Source organism: Eleutherodactylus coqui, chromosome 6 (assembly GCF_035609145.1).
Source record: "Eleutherodactylus coqui strain aEleCoq1 chromosome 6, aEleCoq1.hap1, whole genome shotgun sequence".
In the NCBI taxonomy this organism is placed as follows: Eukaryota; Metazoa; Chordata; class Amphibia; order Anura; family Eleutherodactylidae; genus Eleutherodactylus; species Eleutherodactylus coqui.
In genome coordinates, this window is record NC_089842.1 from 143,581,753 (window position 1) to 143,602,672 (window position 20,920).

General features: G+C 42.6%; 1 protein-coding gene across 2 annotated transcripts in view; it reads left to right on the forward strand.

Annotated features, from left to right (window-relative positions):
• TTYH1 (tweety family member 1) overlaps positions 1 to 20,920 on the forward strand; it is a 162,414-nt gene that overhangs the window by 51,997 nt on the left and 89,497 nt on the right. For both annotated transcript variants that reach the window (XM_066607789.1, XM_066607790.1), the window contains exon 2: positions 8,240 to 8,412. In XM_066607789.1, coding sequence (XP_066463886.1) covers positions 8,240 to 8,412 — 173 coding nt within the window. The remainder of the gene's footprint in view (positions 1 to 8,239; positions 8,413 to 20,920) is intronic.

The following is a 20,920-nucleotide window of genomic DNA, read 5'->3' on the forward strand; positions in this document are numbered from 1 at the left end:
ATTATAATTAGGTGCCATATGGTTATCTATACATGACAGGACAGTTTACGATATGGTAGTGTCAACAATGGGGAGTACCACTGCACTATTCAACATAAGACCAGTTCTGCTTGAGAACAACTTTCTTACAGAATGTTTCCTTTCCATTTCCTTAGGCTACATGATTCAGTTAATTACTATGTGTCCCATTACATAGTAGTATTTCTTCATGAGAAGTCCGTTCAAAGATTGCATGATGTATTCTACTAAATTTTGAGATGATGATGTTGTGCCTGTAGGTATACTGTAAGATGTCAGGATATTCACAAGTGAATGCCAAGTATAGTCATATAAGATTACAGTTATAACTATTAATATAATATGTCGTGGAGAGGTGGTATCTAGAGATGAGCGAGCATTGCCCTTAGCGAGTACCTGCCCACCCAAGAGACAAGGTTCGAGTGCCAGCGCGGGGGAGCAGTGAGTTGCGGCAGTCAGCAGGGGAGATCGGGGGGGATAGAGGGAGAGAGAGATCTCCCCTTCGTTCCTCCCCGCTCTCCCCCGCAGCTCCCTGCCCGCCGGCACCCGAACCTTGTCTCTCGAGCAGGCAGGTACTTGCTAAGGGCAATGCTCGCTCGAGCAATTGCTCTTAGCGAGTATGCTCGTTCATCACTAGTGGTATTATAACACAGATTCGGAAGATGATGCAGGAGAAGTTACAAAAATAATCAATAGTGTATTTATTTACAAACAAAGGAATGAAAACGAGTAATGTGGTAGTACCAAGCAGTTAACTTTTATTGTAGATTTTCCTGATAACTATGGCTAACTAAATTGTAGGATCAATAATAGTCTATGCACAATATGGAAGAACAGTAATGTGGATAACCGAATCAATAATATTGTAAAGAGATCAGTCCTCTTAAACAGAAATATAAATCACACAGTCCATACTTTTAAGGGATTAACATTTTGCTATTCGCAACACAGTCCACATGAGGCATAGTGTTTCAACTCCCACTGATATTTCTCTATTCTGTAGGCTTGGATCCTTGTGACACTATTTCAGCCCCTACCTGTGAGCACCAGTACAGTCCAAGTCTTACACAACAGACCTGTTTTCACCCCTTGGGTGTGCAGACCCAGCATTTTTTTCTGAGGCTGGCCTCACTTACAGTACGTCGCATCCAGGGTCAGAAGCATTCCTCTACCAAGGTTCACAGGAATCTTTGTCACCATCCAAATGTCCCACTGGGTTGCAAATGCAGCACTGACTCTTTTGACTCTTGACAAAAGGCCGTCTCCATTTATTGATGTCGCTTAATAGCTACAGTAGCTTCTTTCCTCTTTCTAAGCAGCCACCCTCTCACATCCTTGACTGTTTCTCCAGCAGCAGCAGCTCCTCGGCAGACTGTTGCACCTCCTGTTTTTGCTCCCTTACACAGTTCCTGCACTCTTTCCCCTGTGATGCAGTTCCAAAACCTTTTATAGTGCTGATATTATCTCACTACTAGAAAGTTTCCAGAGAGAATGCGAAGTTCTGTTTGGAGAGGCCATCTTGGTGCTCTATTGTGAAGCCCAGTACACCCTTTAGGGGAGCCCCTTGCATATACATAGCTTTCCTTATGTATGTTTGTACTATTTCAGCAGAATTAAAATACAACTTGTAAGTTCTCCTGTCTTTTTTCACTAAATACTTGGTTTTTCCAGGAAATAATTCTTAAGCAACTTTTCTTAGAACTCTGTATTGTGCTGTTATTCTGCTAGTCCTCCTAAAAATGCATAAATAAACAACTGGGTGTCACTATTTTCCTTGTCAATGGGTTATGCCCATGCACATTCTTACATTGTCCAATCAGTGCTGCCCATATCAGCCTAGATAGGGACACAGCTCCAGATCTAGCAAAATCATGGACGAAACTGCACAGCATGCTACAGTATTTTATTTGGTAAAATGATGGGCGGCATGCCGAAACCCCAACAGACCCCATTATATATAGACTTAGCTTTGCACACTGTTACTATTCTATATAGTGAATAGTCCTGTCAAAAACAGTTTGCTTCCATCATCAGTCCAATGGATCAGCCCTCAACTGGCATTTACTTTTCCTGCTCCTATAGAACAGGAAAACCGAATAGTCCAATGCAAGTGTGAACATAGCCTAACAGATCCACTTCCTTAAAACTGCCGTGTCTTTAATATTGACCGTGAAGTATCTACAAACCCACCCCAATGTAAAAAAAAAATGTGAAAGGGTAGTCACATTCTGCTTGTATACGGTCAAGTTCCACAATGATGACTATAGTGCCAAGTGCATGTTGTATTATCTTGATCCAGCTGCTACAGTAGGTGACATTGATATGGCCCCGGTGTCAACTGCCAGTCAAATAGCTATTAGATATTATTCCATTTCCAATTGAAGATGTGCAGCAGTGTCTTCTATAAAGTGGAGCATGTAGTATAATTAGAAGAAACATCTCTTGGATGAAAAGAGAGCCTTTGGGTGCAGTGATTATCTTATGGCTTCCACAATACAATGCTGACCCAGTTTTGCAGCAGACAGCTGTGATACACAACCTCAGAATGCAATTATATATGCTGTAGTTGTCAGACACATTCCCTATTTACAATTTAGAAGTATGATGACTATTTTGGGTGATTTAGAGGGTGACCTCACTGTCTGTTCTTACTCAATGCTCCAAGCATCCCATTAAATGTGTTAAGTCTGAATCATACATAATAAGCATTACTTATCCTCTGAGCCATTCCCTTGAATCTAACAGGCAGAGATACGATCTATTAAAGGGGTTGTCCAGTTAGCAATTAAGTCTTTAAAATTAGAGGCAATGGGTTAAAACAAAAAAAAGGGTACTTGCCTGGCCTCAGCCCCGGTGATCCTGCATTGCAGTGCTGCGATTCTCGCAGTCCCTGTTGATAGCAGAAGTCAGGTGACCACTGCCTGCCAATCGGGGGCTGTAGAGTCACCTTTCATAACTCCTAGCATCCTAGCGCCCAGGAGGTAAGCGCTGATGTCAGGAAAATGGGCAGTGATGCTGCGCCCTCTGATTGTCAGGCAGTGGTCACTTGACTACAGCTACCAACAGAGACCGGGAGAATCACGGGGCTGCAGACTGGTAAGTACCATTTATTTTGTAACTGGACAACCCTTTTAAATGCTCTCACCAGGGGCGTAACTATAGAGGATGCAGGGGATGTGGTTGCACCCGGGCCCAGGAGCCTTAGGGGGCCCATAAGGCCTCTCTTCTCCATATAAGGAGCCCAGTACTATGAATTAAGCATTATAGTTGGGGCCCCTGTTACAGCCCGGGAGCTTAAAGTTATGCCCCTAGCTCTCACATCAAGATATGGGTACTCAGAAATGTTCAATATGTGGCAAATGTCTCAAAAACCAGGTCTTGAACTTTTCTCACATCTCTAATTAGATGTTGTAGTTAGTAGCAGACTAAATGCAATAGATCTACATGAGTTCGAGTTGACTACCAAATACTTGCCTTGCTTTCTGAGCGACCCCCATTTGGACACATGTAGAGTACTATTTGCACTGAAGACAACATAAATAACAAAATGTTCAACACTTCAATTTTTTGTTTAAATTTCCATTGAATCAGACCACAAGAGAAGGCACTTTGTGCTAATTTGCATCAAAAGGGGTGGAGCTTATCATGTTAATAGATAGAAGAAGATAGAGCTATCTTCTCTACAACACACTGCCTCTCCATGCTGTACAGGCTTGTCAGTAGTGCCATTCTATCCCAGAATGCCACACTTCATTGCCTTCAGAAGCGATCAGTGCTCATTTAATTTTTAGCTTATAGAGACGATTGATCGCTAGTACCTTAGCTTGTCTCCATAGTCCATGTGTACATCTGACATGTAGAGATTAGAGATGAGCGAGCATACTCGCTAAGGGCTCATGTCCACGGGCAAAATATGATTTAAGATCCGCAGCGGATCTCCCGCATGCGGATCCGCATCCCATAGGGATGCATTGACCACCCGCGGGTAGATAAATACCCGCGGATCGTCAATAAAAGGGATTTAAAAAAAAATGGAGCATGGAAAAATCCGGACCATGCTCCATTTTCGTGCGGGTCTCCCGCGGGGACGGCTCCCGCGGGCTTCTATTGAAGCCTATGGAAGCCGTCCGGATCCGCGGGAGACCTAAAATAGGAATTTAAAGTATTTACCATCCGGCGCGGGCGGGGAAGGTCAGCTGTTCCTCACGGCCGCATCTTCCTTGCTTCGGCTCGGCGGATGTGCCCGGCGCATGCGCGCGGCACGTCGGCGACGTGCCGGCGACGTGCCGCCGGCGTCAGGAATTCATCCGCCGGCCGAAAATGAAGATCCGGCCGTGAGGAACAGCTGATCTTCTCCGCCCGCGCCGGATGGTAAATACTTTTAAATTCTTATTTTCAGCGCTCATGTCCGCGGGGCAGGAGGGACCCGCTGCAGATTCTACATGTAGAATCTGCAGCGGATCTGATTTTCCCCGTGGACATGAGGCCTAAGGGCAATTGCTCGAGCAGCATTGACCTTAGCGAGTACCTGCCCGCTCGAGAGAAAAAGTTCGGCTGTCGGCGCAGGTGACAGGTGAGTTGCGGCAGTGAGCAGGGGAAGTGGGGGGGGGGGGGAGAGAGAGAGATCCCCCCTCCGTTCCTCCCCGCTCTCCCCCGCCGCTCCCTGCCCACCGCCGGCAGCTGAACCTTTTCTCTCGAGCGGGCAGGTACTCGCTAAAGGCAATGCTCGCTCGAGCAATTGCCCTTAGCAAGTATGCTCACTCATCACTAGTAGAGATGTATTGCCAATCAGCAAGTATTTTTATGGTTGCTGAAATTGAACAATCAATTTGTTGGCTGATCGTTGGTCCCTTTACATGCCCGATTTGCGAGTGAATGAGCATTCGGAAGTAGGTTTGGGGCCGACCTATCGCTTTTACTACGGGATGTGGAATATTACATATGCCTTTCCCTTTTTTCCCATCTCCAAAACTTGTGAAGTATTCTAGATATTTCTGTAGCCATGCAGCTTATCTAGAACTAATCTACAATTAAACACAAGGGATGACTCAAATTTTTCTTGACAGTTTTTCCTCAGCAGCATACTGTATGTGAAGCTGTAGCTCATTCAATCTGTTTCCTCTTTTCTTTTGTGTAAAATATTTGCTTATTTTCAATCAAAATCCTGTTTTTGAAAACGTGATGAAAAATTGTGCTCATTAATTTCCTAAATACAGCCAGACATATGGTGGCTTCATCGTAAATCCATCTGCTCCCCTTCCCTAGTATACACAATGCTAGCATTTTCCAGTCCATGTAACAGTGAGGGTGCATTCAATATGGCCGATAGTTGAGCCTGAGCTCCTCAAATGTGACTCGCATTGCACAGAATACGGACACCGCATCCATGTTCTTTCTATTGTGCAGGACACCACACACTTGCATGTATTCTTATGCAAGACTCACGCCTGATGTGATTTTTCTGTCTTGCAGCATGGCTAATAGTGAAAAATTGTCCATGTAAATACACCCAATGCAAGTAATGGCTTCTATTTTCGTGCAGGTTTTGTGTATCTCGCAATGCACAAAACTTTAAAATAGTATGGTCTTTGCTGTATGTATAGGACCGCTAGATATGGCTGGTTAGGAGTCTTGCTGATAGCCCTGGCGGAGAATCGTGGAGTCCCATTGTTTTCAATGGGGAGACCTAGCATCACACACGTGGTGAGATGCTTCCGCCGGCCCCATTGAGAACAATGGACAATACAACGGCACGCCAAAGATAGGATGTGCCGTGATTTGTTTCTGGCATCACGCCAATTGCTCATGTGCATGACCCCGTTAAAAAGAATGGGGTTCATATTCGTGCGAGATTTGTGCATCTCGCAATACACAAATTTCTCACAGCTGAGAAAATCGCGCGAGAACGGGCTTAGTCTATAGAAAACATTCAGCTGACTACATGAGATCTTCACTAGGAAATCTGTGAGATGAGGGGCGGTATAACCTTGCAGCTAATAACTTATTCATCTAATTGGAGTCGATAACTTGGAATTTCCTGACTGCACCTAACTAAACCTATGTGGCTGCCATGTTTCAAAATAAACTTGTGAATTACTGCTCAGTATATATTTTATACTAACAGCATAAATATCTGTTCTGTGTAGCCTTGACATCTCATGTGGTCAAAAACATAAGGGTAAATTCCTTAATATGAGAATTAAATAAGTAAAAAAAATGTGCTAAGATTGCTGAGGGTCCCTTTAATCCCATACCAGTCACATTAAAATTGGAAAAACTCTCCTGAAAATGTAGCTTTTTTTTTTAAATTGTAGACTTTTAATTACTGTCTCAAGTAAATATAGCTGGCGCATAAGTTGGCTGTCCTAAATTCATTTTAACCCCTTAGTGATGTGACTAATTTTAGCCTTAAGGACCAGCACATTTCTTTTCTGCCCCTCTGTGTTCCAGCAGTCATAACTTTTTTAAATCTTTAATTCAATGTAGCCGTATGAGACCTTGTGTTTTGCAGGACAAGTTGCAGTTTTTATAGGACTCATTTTGGGGTACATATCAAGTATTGAATAACTTTTATTAACTTTTTTTTCTGGGGGGAAGCAATTTAATTATTTTTTGAGGACTTATTTTACAGTGTGCCTTGTGCAGTATAAATAAGACCTTAAAGTGTTCCTAATTTTTCAGAGGACTTTTCAGAATAAGCTGCGATGTGTATATTAGGAGCACCATTAGGAGCACCATTATTTCTGACCATTATGTGACTTGTATCCTGTATTTTTTCCCCTTTTGTAGAGTGTACATCTGATCTACAATCCTCTCAGAACTGCCAGGAAGAGCCTGGTTGCTGTGCTGTGTCCTATAGACTATACACACACAACTGCAGATCCTGCTCTCTAAAAGCCTGTAACACACACAGGCATAAAATCGTGTTGTAGTACAATGGTGAAGATATAATTTATGTAGCTAACGCACAGTAAACAGTGACTTACTATTAGCTTGCAAGCGATGTTTAAGGAGTCTCCCCCCCCCCCCTTCCTCCCTGCTATCTATATATTTTAGTTAGTAGGATGACACACACACACACCAGCATCTACCAAGAGCCAGAAAGTGAAAGCTTGGCTCCACAAATTGTCCAGCCAGCATTTTTGTTGCATAGAATAATAATATTATTATTCTTTATTTATATAGCGCCAACATATTCCACAGCGCTTACAAGACAGGGGAAATAAAACAAGACCATGGTTACATTAAGTAATCAATTGATGGAAACAGTATTAGTGAGGGTCCTACTCCAACGAACTTACATACTACAAGTAATGGGGTGATACAGAAGGTAAGTGGCTGGAGATGTGCACCGTATAGCAAGGTGGAGAGTGTGGGATGCTATACATATAGACAATGGTCAGGCCGTATAGTGGCTGAATCAGTATAACTGCAGCTGCTGGTTGATTACGGCTAGTATGAACTGCAGTCGGCAGGACAGGGAGCATGTTATCAGGCAGAGTAAAGAGGGGTATTGGTTAGGGGATACAGTATGCCTCCCTGAAGAGGTGCGTTTTTAGAGCACGCCTAAAGTTTAGTGTGTCAGTGATTGCCCGAATAGCTTTTGGTAGTGCGTTCCAGAGGACTGGTGCTGCTCTGGAGAAGTCTTGGTGACGAGAATCGAAGGTTCAAATTAGAGGGGTACTTAGTCTGATTTCGTGAGCGGAGGGTGCGGGCTGAGTGGTGAATTGAGATGAGGGATACAACGTAGGGCGGCGCGGTGCTGTGGAGGGCTTTGTGCGTTAGGGTAGTGAGTTTAAGTATTCTGTATTTGACGGGCAGCCAGTGCAGTGACCGGCACAGGGCAGAGGCGTCCGAGTAGCCGCTATACAGGAACATGAGCCTGGCTGCTGCATTCAGGATGGATTGGAGAGGGTAGAGTCTGGTGCAGGGGAGGCCGATCAGCAACGAGTTGCAACAAAATCTGTATGAAAGTGTATAAAACTTGGCCATTGATTGTTAAGATTTAATGTATGGGATGTTTGAAACAGCTTTTGGTATCTGGTGCTAAGTTTCTCACCAGTGTCCTCCAAAGGTATACATGAATGTAATAGCAGTGCTTTAACAATACTAAACTCCTATCATCCTATGGTGATAAAGCATATTAGAACGTATAGTAACATGAGTTATTCTAGATCAATGGTTCAGAATCCTAAATATTGAATTTTCTTCTTTTCTCTAGGCTCTTCTTTTCTTAGCTGGCATTGCGGGACTTTGCCTGGCCATCAGCCTTGTCTTAATCTGCGTGTATTTAATCAGATTTTGCTGCTGCAGTCCTCAGGAAGAAGAAGACTCTAAGAGCAATCGGGTCTGTTGTGTCACCTGGAGCTGCGTTGCAGCTGTTATCATATGCTGGTGAGTCTCCAACAATATCCATTATATCAAAGTGAATCGATTTTATAGTTTCTAAGGCTTAAATTACACAGCATGCCTAATATCCTAGTGTAAATTACAAGTAATCCAATAATGATGGGACCAACAAGGTGCTAGACTATGTTTATTGCCAGATTTACAGAATTTGCCTTACTGTAAAGGCAAGTAAATCTAGGTAATTATTAATATGATAAAAATATATAGCTTCTCCCTTCTGGTATGGAAGCATAATAAGATTTTTAGGTCTTGGACTACGTGCAGGATTTTCCAGGACTAACCCTGGACTTCCTGCCCATCCAGCACTGGAACCATTTTTGGCAAATGTGTGGCATTTTCAGTGATTCCAAACTATTTGGATCTGATTTATAGAGTTTTTATTGCATATATTCTGGTAATACATGGGCCTTCGGGGGTAATTTGGTGAAACAATTCTAATAGGGAAACAGTGTATATTTACATGCATCTAGTTTAGCCTTTACAATAAATAACTCTGTATTGCAGTCAATACATTGCAGTCAATGAAAGCCATCCGTCACGCTATCTTCCGCTGTAGCACAGCGGAAGATAGCATGAAAACGCTTCCCCAACCACCGACGGACGCATCACATGACACTGCCGGCGCGTCATGCGCTCTACTGCGCATGCGCGCTGGAGTGTCATGTGGGATGCTGGGCGGCGAATCTGGAGGTAAGTTTGGGGGCGCCGTGACAGACTCCGCTGCGGAATTCCGCTTGCGGAGCCCGTCACGGCCGTGGGCACTAGGCCTAAGTTTAGAGTTTTGTTGTTTTTTTTTCTTTTCAATGTTTTATGTGTGACTGCAGCATCTAAAGAATTAAAATGATCAGAGACCAAAATTAATGGTCTCCAATCACTGATACTTAGAGTTCTTTCATCTTAAAAGCAGCTAAAGGGGGAAAAAATGGATCTAGTAAAATACCCATTAATGTAAATGGGACTTATTTTGCTTACGTTTGCTTCAGTTTCATCTGGGTTCCATTTTTTTTATGAAAAAGAAGACTGGCTTGCAGGACTTTTTTTCCATCCAAGAAAACTGGAACTGGACAGAATGGACCTTTCCTTTTATTTTAACACTGTACTCTCTGTGTACAGACACAAACGGAGGCTATTCAGCTTCTATTCTGTTTAATGTGTCCATTTAATAAAACTCTACATATGTAGTTGTAAATTAGAGCTACATTTCAATCAAACAAACAAAAAAACTGATTAGTTAAAAACTGATCATAACAAATTTATAACTGAATCAAACAAAAACTACCTATCCTTTTTATGGATCAGTTTGCTTCAGTAAGACGTCAGTTCTTTTGTTTTCCAAGGAAAAAATATGCATCCGCTGATACAAACCAATCTTAAAAAGTGCTATCCTCTTATTGGTGCCATCCTAGGCATCACCCACCCCTTACCTAGTTAGCATTTACTGCACCAGCTATGAGGATGCACTACTAAAATAAGGATGAAAAACTAATTTTCAACAATGGAAATTGTCACTAGTGGGAAGGTCAAATCTATGAGGTTGTCAAAAAAGCCTTAGATCCGTGCTGGGGCCACTAGTAGAAATGACTGAATTGAACTTGTAGGACCGAAATTCTGGTCAATTCAGGCAGTTCACTTCTGCTCGTTTTTGCTGAAATGGAAGTAAAATCATAAAAAACCCTTCAACAACAAGCAGTAAACACTTTCTAAGATGGCTAACGTCTGAGCCATCATACTTTTTTTTTTCCTCCTGTGAAGGTAGGATGAGGTGTAAAACCACCAAGATAACATACAAACTTCAGATGTTGCAGATGTTGTCCTTGATCGAATTTGAATCTAGGACTCCAATACTGCAAACAGTACTAACCACTCAGCCATCAAACTGCTTCTCCTTTTTTTTCCCTTTTCCTTTTTCCTCCTTCCTTCTCCTCCAGAAGAGGAGAAGACAGATGAGAGAAAAAGGAGAATGAGAAGGCGGAGGAGAAGAAAGTAAATAAGATCATCTTCTCCACCTCCTTTTTATACAGAGGAAGATGCAGGAGGAGGGAGGAGGAAGAAAATGATGGGTGGCTCGGTGGTTAGCACTGTTGACTTACAGCACTGGGTTCCTAGATTCAAATCTGATCAAGGATAATATCTGCATGGAGAGTTTTATGTTCACTCTGCATTTCTTCTTGTAGTCAACCTTCTTCTCTGGAGTAGGAAGAAGGAGGAGGAGGAGGAGGAAGAAGAAATTAGAGGACGCATGGTGGTTCAGTGGTTAGCACTGCCATGCAATGCTGGGGTCCATGTTTCAAATCTCACCAAGGGCATCATCTGTGCGGACCTTGAAAAACTCCATGCAGGTATTATTCTCAGTCCAATCCTTTTGTAGGAGTAAATGAAGATTGGTATTTTCTTCATAGGAGAAGGACCTTGGGCCACCATATGGATAAATTTGGCAAAAGTTGAAATTGATGATTAGAAGATCATAAAGTGAAAATAGTCTTTAGAATGGCCGTTGAAATACTTTGAAACAGTGATTCATAACATACCTCTTCCATTTTCCTATTTGCTCTTTGGTTACTTAGATAACTAGTCGTAAGACATGCTCTCTCCTTTTGGGCTAGCTTTGATGATTCTCTAAGATGTTTGCCCCTTGACTAAAACCGCTCATCATAAGTAAGTATAGCATACAACAGAGAGCGATTCTCTGCAATCCCATCTAGCACTGAAGAGATTAAATGTATCAGCTCTAGAGGATAAATCCTTCCTCCGAGTCCTTACATCACAACATATATCAGACAAACTGAAAAATTAAGTCTTCAAAGCTTGTGATCCATCAAGTCTTTTACTTTAAGCAGGTGTTCTCTGAATGTACCAACTAATGTATAACCCCCTGTGGTGATAGTTCTTCTACTGGGAAGGATAAAAAAAATCGAGAACTTCTTTTAAACTTTCCCGGATGTTAATGGAGTGCCATACTTTCTTTGTAACTAATGAGTAACGGGAAGGGAAGAACTGTAAGGAGAGAGACATTGGGGAAGACATCAATTTGTTTTAAGGGAAAACTATCGGAATAAGGCTCTATTCACACCAAGGGTTCCCTTTATGTTTCATCTATGCACCAAGGAAATCTAAATTTTATGTCCAGAATACGAGGTGCCAACATATACCAAGCATGCCTTACAGTAGCATGCTTTGTTCATAGGTCACAATATTGACAAAAAAAAAGTTGTACATGATTTGCATTTTTTGCAGGGGACTACACTTTTCTGCTTGGTACTAAAAGGTATGCCGACACATGATAGCCTAATGGAGGATGAAAGGACATTCCTTTGTCTCTGTCGAGTGAATGGGGGTATGTGAATACATTAGTCAAATATGTAATGAAAACGTCATGTGAACAGAGTCTAAGGTCTTAGTACACCTTTTTGTCAAATTGTTTTTTATTTGCTATTACTGCAGATTGTCACCATTTACTGTCCCCAATGAGGCTTACAATCCACTAGAGTCTATTAACCTATCAGTTTATTTTAAGAGTAAGGGCCCTTTTACATGGAATGACTATCATTCGAAAAAAAACCTTGGATCGTGCAAATTTCAGAGATAATTGTCGATAATCGTAAATGCGGCCAACGATTGAACGATGATCGAGAATATTCTTTTGCTTCTCATTGATTTTATGCAGCCATAAGAATAATCGTTCACTCTTTCTCACATCGTCGCAAGTGAACAGCGATCGTTTAGTTGTTCATATGAATGTAAGCAATTGAACAATATGCAAGCGCAATTCTCGAACAAAATTCGCAACAATTTATCTGCCTGTGTAAACAGCCTGCATGAGTAAACTGACATCATTCGCTCGTGCAAATGATGACCACCACCGAAATGCCAGGTGGGCATGAAAATCCATGAAGATGTTGTCCTTGATCAGAGTCAGACTCATGACCCAAGTGTGGTAAGGCAACAATGGCAACCACTGAGCCACCATGCTGCTTCTAATAAGCATGGAATTGTAACTACAACTTTCCAAAGACTCTGAATGGCATAAAAACTGCATTTCTATTCAGATTAAAGGGGTTGTTCCGCGAAACAAAGTGGGTCTATACACTTCTGTATGGCCATATTAATGCACTTTGTAATGTACATTGTGCATTAATTATGAGCCATACAGAAGTTATCAGAAATTTTTCACTTACCTGTTCCGTTGCTAGCGTCCTCGTTTCCATGGAGCCGTCTAATTTTCAGCGTCTAATCGCCAAATTAGACGCGCTTGCGCAGTCCGGGTCTTCTTCTTTTCTCAATGGGGCTCCGTGTAGCTCCGTGTAGCTCCGCCCCGTCACGTGCCGATTCCAGCCAATCAGGAGGCTGGAATCGGCAATGGACCGCACAGAAGCCCTGCGGTCCACCGAGGGAGAAGATCCCGGCGGCCATCTTCAGCAGGTAAGTAAGAAGTCACCGGAGCGCGGGGATTCAGGTAAGCGCTGTCCGGTGTTCTTGTTTAACCCCTGCATCGGGGTTGTCTCGCGCCGAACGGGGGGGCTGTTGAAAAAAAAAAAAACCCGTTTCGGCGCGGGACAACCCCTTTAAATTCTTTCTACTTTCTTTGTATGACCCATCTGTTATATCACAACTGTTCTGTAAGTCATTTTATCCATGAACCAGGAATCTCAGGATGAACAGTGATGTAGGGTTTTCCCCGCATAAGGTTGTGTAGGTAGATGGATGGATAGATAGACAACAGAGGGCACATTTGGTCACCTGCTCTTCCTCATTCCTTAGCTGGACAAGAAAGTCCAATATCCGTGGCACAAGGCTTCATTTGTTTCTTGGCCCTGGGTGGCACTGAAGCTGTTTAATCCATCTCTTCCCAGCTGCAGCAACAATATATATCTTGTTCTTATTTCATTCTTTTTTTCATATCAGAAAGTTGTTTCCTGTTTTATTTTTAATCTTTAAGTCATCCTCTACTTTAAATCTGGATAAGCTAGTTAGGAACACATAATGTTCCATGTTTATTTTGGAGGGTTTGGAGTCTGTTGTTCTGTACACTCATTTATGTGGAATGGAAATATTCATGGGAGTCTATGAATATTTGTATCAGTGGCACCCCCAACTCCATATTATGTACATACTTATGAAGCTATGTAACAAGTCATCAAGTGCATGGTGATCTATTGCAAAAGTAGGGTTGCCAATGACCCAGAAATGCTGGGTCAGTCTGTAAAAATTGAGGACTGTCTGGGATATCTTTGAGGCTAATGGCACTTGAACAGGTTATTATTGCTGTAATTACCATCATTTTACTTTGTACAATGAGTGCTGGTAATTAATTCATATCAGTATCTGACCTATAGACATGTATCACTTAATCTTTATCATTCACTATGGTTTTCCAATGTGTCTGTAAGTAATGCTGGCATGATTTTTAGATAAGCTGTCCTGGAAAACAAAAACTTCAGGTTGCACCCTTCTTCAGGGGCGTAGCTATAGAGGATGCAGGGGGTGCAGTTGCACCCAGGCCCAGGAACATTAGGGGGGCCCATAAGGCCTCTTTTCTCCATATAGGGAACCCAGTACTATGAATAAAGTATTATAGTTGGGGGCCCTGTTACAGGTTTTGCATTGGGGTCCGTGAGCTTCAAGTTATGCCTCTGACCTTCTTCCAATGTTGTGGGCATTTGTAATAATATGGCTAAGCTAACCTAGCTCAAAGTATGAAAGAGATGGCTGGCTTCATAACTAATGTTGAGAAAAACCCAACCAGTAGAACTCTGTTTCGGGTCGAACTAAAAGCTTCATTCGACACAAACCCAAACCGAACTCTTAGTAAAGTTTTACCTGAAACAGGGGTCCACTGGTTTGGTTCGCTCAACACTGATAACCAACACTGTCTGAGTGCCATAAAGTCCTGTATAACATTCTGAGGATTTTATGGCACTCAGACAGTGTAATACACCAGTGTTAGGGGTTTTGGTGAACATTCGATTCACTTCAAACTAATTCAGAACAGAACAAAACTTTTTGTAAAAGTTTGGCAAACCGGCTGAACCAATCTTTTCAAAAGTTTGCTTATCAGTATTCATAACCGCAACAGGGTTACTTTTAATTTCTTCATATTGTAGATAAACCTCTTCTTCCTATGCAACCTGATCTGCCTTGTAGCAATACAAGAGCAGGAACGTGTCACTACATACCTAGGCAGATTTGCCATTCAGGAGTCTGGGAAAAGTGGATGAAAATCCAATTTAGGTGGTGCAAGAACTACCAATTTATCACCCTGCTTTACCAGGAGCAGATAGAAACAGATAAATAGAACTTTTAATAAGTTTACAGAAGGGAACAATGGTATGTTCTTAGTAATAATACATACATTTCAAGGAGAAATGCTTTTTAACGTACGTTGTATTTTACACTTACTTGTCACTGTTCTTTTCTGCGGTCTAGAATAAGCAGTACAAATAACAGTTTTTATGGTCAACATTTTCACCAAGGAAACGATACATGAATGACAGGCAAGCACATAAGCTATATTATTATCTTCATAAAGTATGTGAACGCTGAAAGTGAAGGGTTTCTGAAATAGCACAGTAAAGCACAGCTTGTTGGAAATATAAAAGAATGTGTTCCTCCAAGTAATAAAAATCACCTGTAAACGTGAAGCTTTGAGACTTCTGTAAAGTTGTTAAATTCTTTGCAGCTGTTTTAATATTTTTATCTATTTCTGAGAAAGTACAGTGAAAGCAAATACTTCCAGCAATACTGATTCCATAGCTCACTCACCCAGCTATCCCAGGCTCCTGCATGCCAACAGTGCTTATTTGTGCAGCCATATTGGTTTGGGGGATCTATACCAGTATTACTGCATGGTCAGCTTTACCGAATCTGCTATGCAGTTATGGCACAGACACGGAAGGTACTTTCATACCGTTACTTGCTTAAGTTGGCTGTAACTAAAAGCTGACATCCCGCGGTAAAAGACTGGATCAGAGATAACTCAGATTACAACTGTTTAACTCCCTATGTGCCATGGTCAATATAAATATTTCATCTCATTGTCATGTATTGATATTCTGCATCGAATTTTTGTCCAATTTCAGCAGTGGAATGTTTGTCAGCCTCAAAATGTTGAATGGAGCAGCAAGGCACAATCTCAATGGCTGCTCCATTCAAGCTCCTGATAACTGTGGACATGCAGTGAAGAGGAGTGTTGAGCGAACCGAACCAGTAGAACCCTGTATCGAGTCGAACTTTGCTAAAAATTCGGTTCAGCATGAACTGGAACTGAGCATTTAGCAATATTCTACCTGAGTTCAACATTAGTTCTGAACATTTGTGTATAACACTAAGAGCCATAAAAGCCCTGTATATAAACCCTTTAGGAAGTCTTGGTGAACTTCTGGTGGTGGTAAAACTAATTTGGTGAACCAGCCAAGCTGTTCAAAAGTTCGCTCATCAATAGTGAGGAAAGATAGTGTCGGGGGGAGGGTGGGGGCAGGGGTTGTGACTTAGGACACCTGTTTTAAAGATGGCGCACCTAGCAAGCAAACATTTATCACCGATTCTAGGATAAATGTCCATGTGACAGCAGACTCCCAACCTAAGGCATTTGAAACACAAGTAGTGCATATGACCCCACTCATCACACCCAAAAATAAATATAAACACAAGAGCAAAGCCCTAATGAAATACAGACATCATACCAAATTCCCTAAGAAAATACAGAACCACAACTCTCTAAATTCTGATGCCAAACCAGACCCCCAACTGTAACAAACCCCAAATTAGACCCCAGATACTCACCTCTCCTTGTTCCTGCAGCAAGCAGTCCTATACATTTCTGGCTACCTCTACAGGCAATGAAAAGACAACTGAAGAAACAATTAGAGGTGAGTATTTCGTTAGGATGCGGTGTCCTGGAGACATGCCTGCTCTTCCAGGAGTCCATGAGGTCAACCTTTTTTTTTCCAGAGTCTCTGGGAATGTCCAGGAAAATAGACAAGTATGATTTAGACAAATGTGGGGGATGGGGGCTCCATTTCACACCAAGGACTATAAGGAAGATGAAACAATATCTCTGCAGCACCACCTATTGGAAGGGAGCATTTCTGCAAGCCAATGTTAGACTCTTTATACAATCCTTATAACAATGACATCGATGAGGGGCAAAACCCCCAAAATGGCTGTATGTGTATGGATTCTGGCTTGGTTTTCATTCCCAATCATTGTTATAAGACTTGTATAAATAGTCTAACATTGGCTTGCAGGGATGCTACCTTCCACTAGGTTGCTCTGCAGAGATATAGTTTCATCTTTCTTAATTGCATATGTTCCAGAGAGCATGGATGGCCTTATAAGTCTCCCCACACTTCTCGATGGGGCTCTCCTTAAGGAGAAACAATACCCTTCCTAACCCACACAAAGGACTGTGATACGCTCTCCCAGTGTCAATAGCTTGCTAATAAGAAAAGAAATAAAATGCTAAACTTGGGTGTCAGAATGATGGGATGGGTGTCATATATGCTAGTGCTGGCTACATCTTCAAGGGGTTAAACAGCCATGTAGTCATCATTCTAGTCAATACGAGCTGGTAGTAATGAATGTTAGTAGCATCGGGATAGGACAACAAGTGATATGGCCAGATTACAAATGTCATTCAATTCAGCAGTCCTCTGCACAGACTTCTGCGCTGCTCCTGCCTCCAGGCTTTGTTCTATATTTGGTGCATTGTGAACTTCTGTTGTCTGCGTCTATTTAGCAGTAGGGCAGAAGGGTTGCAATTCAGTTTAGAAGCAGTTAGAAATAGATGTTAGGGGGTGAGAGTGTCTCCATTGTATTCTTAGGCCTGCATTGGAAGGAGTGGAGGTTATAGGGGAATGGATTGGGTCAACGAGAGCATTGCACCGAACTGTGTCACAACTGAAAGAATGATAGGGAATGAATGTTTGGCCTTCTGCATGAACAAGAGCCCCATTCAAATGACAGCAGAATATTCACAAGCGGAGACAATGCATTCTCTGTCCAACCAGCCTAAAGGGACCAGAGGCTGTGGCTGAATTTAAATGAAAGAAAGCAGAAAAGAAAACCTCTCATTCCTTTGTCGCATTTAATATTCGGGTAGACTTTCTAAATCAGTGCTTTCTACATGGATGCACAGCATTATACTAGTGTTTAGACTTAGATACGCAGTAGTGTGACGATATTTGTATCAGCCTGGCTGCATACGTTTAATATGTGCTATGCTGAGGATATATGATTTATTTGGGGGTTACTCGGGTCATATACTGCAGGATGAGTAAACCTTCATTTATGACCTCTGGAGTAGTGTAAATGAGTTATAGTCATGTTATAGTCACTGATTGCTCCAGAAGGGTCGGTGATCCAGGGATTATTTTGATTGCCAGATTGGAGTCGGGAAGGAATTTTTTTCCTTGGAAAATTGGCTTCTCCCTCATTGGGGTTCTTTGGCTTCTTCTGGATAAACATTGCAGGAAAATCGTCTGAACTGTATGGACATATGTCTTTTTTTCAGTCTAACATACTACCGCATGATACTATGTTGTGTTAGAATAGAAGGTGCCCACAGTTCAAAATGTACGTTCTGAGGCTATTCGATCTCGAAGAGCAGATCTAGGCACATGGCTATGGGGACTATACTGTTTCAATTATACAGTGTGTCCATGGACGTAAACCTCATTTATATTTGCACTTAATTTGTAGTTCAAATTTACATCCTTACCTGCTGTTCCTGAAATGTGCAAATTGCAACATAAGTGGATCCGCTATGTCACACACCATTTTGGATGTGGGCTATCTGAGGAGGTAGCACCTCAGGAACCCCAGTTTTCACACTTAGGCCCCCTGTCCATGGACTAGGCAGAATATCGTTAGCGATATTCCGCCACCACGGAGCAGGGGAGAGAACTGACAGTTCTCTGCGGTGAGCCTATCTGACAGAGAATCACCGCAAATCGAAGTATGCCGCGATTTGAGTCCCGCGAGCAGAGAATCGCTATGATTCTCTGCTTGTGGACAGGGGGCTGCGCTTTCCAATGCAACGCTATGGAAAGAGTGCCTGTGTTACTCGTGGCTGGCTTATCACCGCAAGTAACGTAATGCACTATCAACCATTCAAGTATGATGCCAGTTTTGTTGCGGCGTCTCCAAACCATTACACTCACAGTCCCAGTTGTGTGGCTGCTGAGTACCTGTTGGTCTGAATAGGTGTGTAATATGGAAATTATGGCTGGCGGCAGAGTGGCAATTTCCAGGATACAGAATCGAAGTCAAGGAGTACAGAGGTCAGGATAGTCAAACACAGGTAGAGAGTCAGAACCAGGAACACAAGTGAGGGCTTTTTCACAACTGGTAACAATGTGATCAAATTGCTTAGGTATCCACTATCCACCCTAGGGGGCAAATCATAAGTAATGTAATGCTTGTACACAATGACTCCATCAGCAGAATAGTGAGCACAGCTCTGGAATATATTACAGGCTGTAAGTCACTATCAGGAAAGGATAAAGAATGGAATGTATGTATACAAGGATTTCAACAGCAGAATAGTGAGTACAGTAAGACCTAAGCATAATATAGGCTAATAATTAAGGATTAGTACAAGATAAGTAATATCATGTATTTATTATGGGGGTATTCCAATTTCAGTAAATGGACATCAATCTACATATAATAAAGTTATGCAATTTTCCAATATACCCTTTTCATCAATTGCCTACATTTTCAAGATCCCTGTAATTCATTCAAAACAAGTCCGAACTATGTAGACTAACATCTTAAGGCCCATTTACATGCAAAGACAAGCATTCAAACGATTGAAAGATTGACCGTATTAACGATCATTTTGTATAAAGTGTTACTGGACACTAATGTCCATTAACACTTTATCATCTTCATTTGCATGTCAAAGGGCCTCCATGAGCTGTTTGCGGAGCACAGCAGGTGGTCTGAGCTCTGCACACAGCTCCATTGTTCTCGCACAGACTGTTGGCAGAATACAATGTAATCTTTGACTGCTGTGCAAAACACAGCATGCAGTCACTGTAATATGTCTCTGGTTGAACAATGGATTTTAAGCTCACCTTAAAATCATTGTTCAGCAGAAGAGTGAACGATGATAGCACTTGCACACACACCGATTATCGTTCTTATGCTCCTCTTTGAACGAAATGGGCCCTTAGTGTGAAATACCACATACGTTGTAAGTCCATGACTTAACAGGTCTGAAAGATGTTGTGACGGCATGTGTATGCAATATCAGGCAGGAGCTTTTAATGCTATGACTTCAGTCTACATAAAGTATCACAGCTTTATTTCTCAGCTACTCCAGGGAGATACATTTTTAAGGGTGGATACTAGAGATGAGCGAACACCAAAATGTTCGGGTGTTCGTTATTCGGAACGAACTTCCCGTGATGCTCGAGGGTTCGTTTCGAACAACGAACCCCATTGAAGTCAATGGGCGACCAGAACATTTTTGTATTTCGCCGATGCTCGCTAAGGTTTTCATGTGTGAAAATCTGGGCAATTCAGGAAAGTGATGGGAATGACACAGTGACGGATAGGGCAGGCGAGGGGCTACGTGTTGGGCTGCATCTCAAGTTCACAGGTCCCACTATTAAGCCACAATACCGGCAAGAGTGGGCCCCCCCCCCCTCCCAACAACTTTTACTTCTGAAAAGCCCTCATTAGCATGGCATACCTTTGCTAAGCACCACACTACCTCCAACAAAGCACAATCACTGCCTGCATGACACTCCACTGACACTTCTCCTGGGTTACATGCTGCCCAACCGCCCCCCCTCCCCCCCCACAGCGCACACCAAAGTGTCCCTGGGCAGCCTTCAGCTGCCCTCATGCCACACCACGCTCATGTCTATTTAGAATTGCGTCTGCCATGACGAGGGACCGCAGGCACACACTGCAGAGGTTGGCACGGCTAGGCAGCGACCCTCTTTAAAAGTGGCGGAGCGATAGCCCACAATGCTGTACAGAAGCAATGAGAAATAGAATCCTGTGCCACCGCCATCAGGAGCTGCACACGTGGGCATAGCAATGGGGAACCTATGTGCCACACACTATTCATTCTGTCAAGGTGTCTGCATGCCCCAGTCAGACCGGGCTTTTTAATTCATAGACACAGGCAGGTACAACTCCCTATTGTGAAGTCCCTGTCGACCCACAGCATGGGTGGCTCCCTGGAACCCACCGGCGGTACACAGAAATATCCCATTGCATTGCCCAACACAGCTGAGGTAGTAATGTCGTGCTTAATGCAGGTGGGCTTCGGCCCACACTGCATGCCCCAGTCTGACTGGGGTTCTTTATAAGTGTACAGATGTAGTAAAAACTCCGTGTGCACCTACAGCATGGGTGGGTGCCAGGAAGCCACCGGCGGTACATAGAAATATCCCATTGCATTGCCCAACACAGCTGAGGTAGTAATGTTGTGCTTAACCCTTTCCAATCCAATTTGTATATGGTTTTCCTAGGGGGCTTA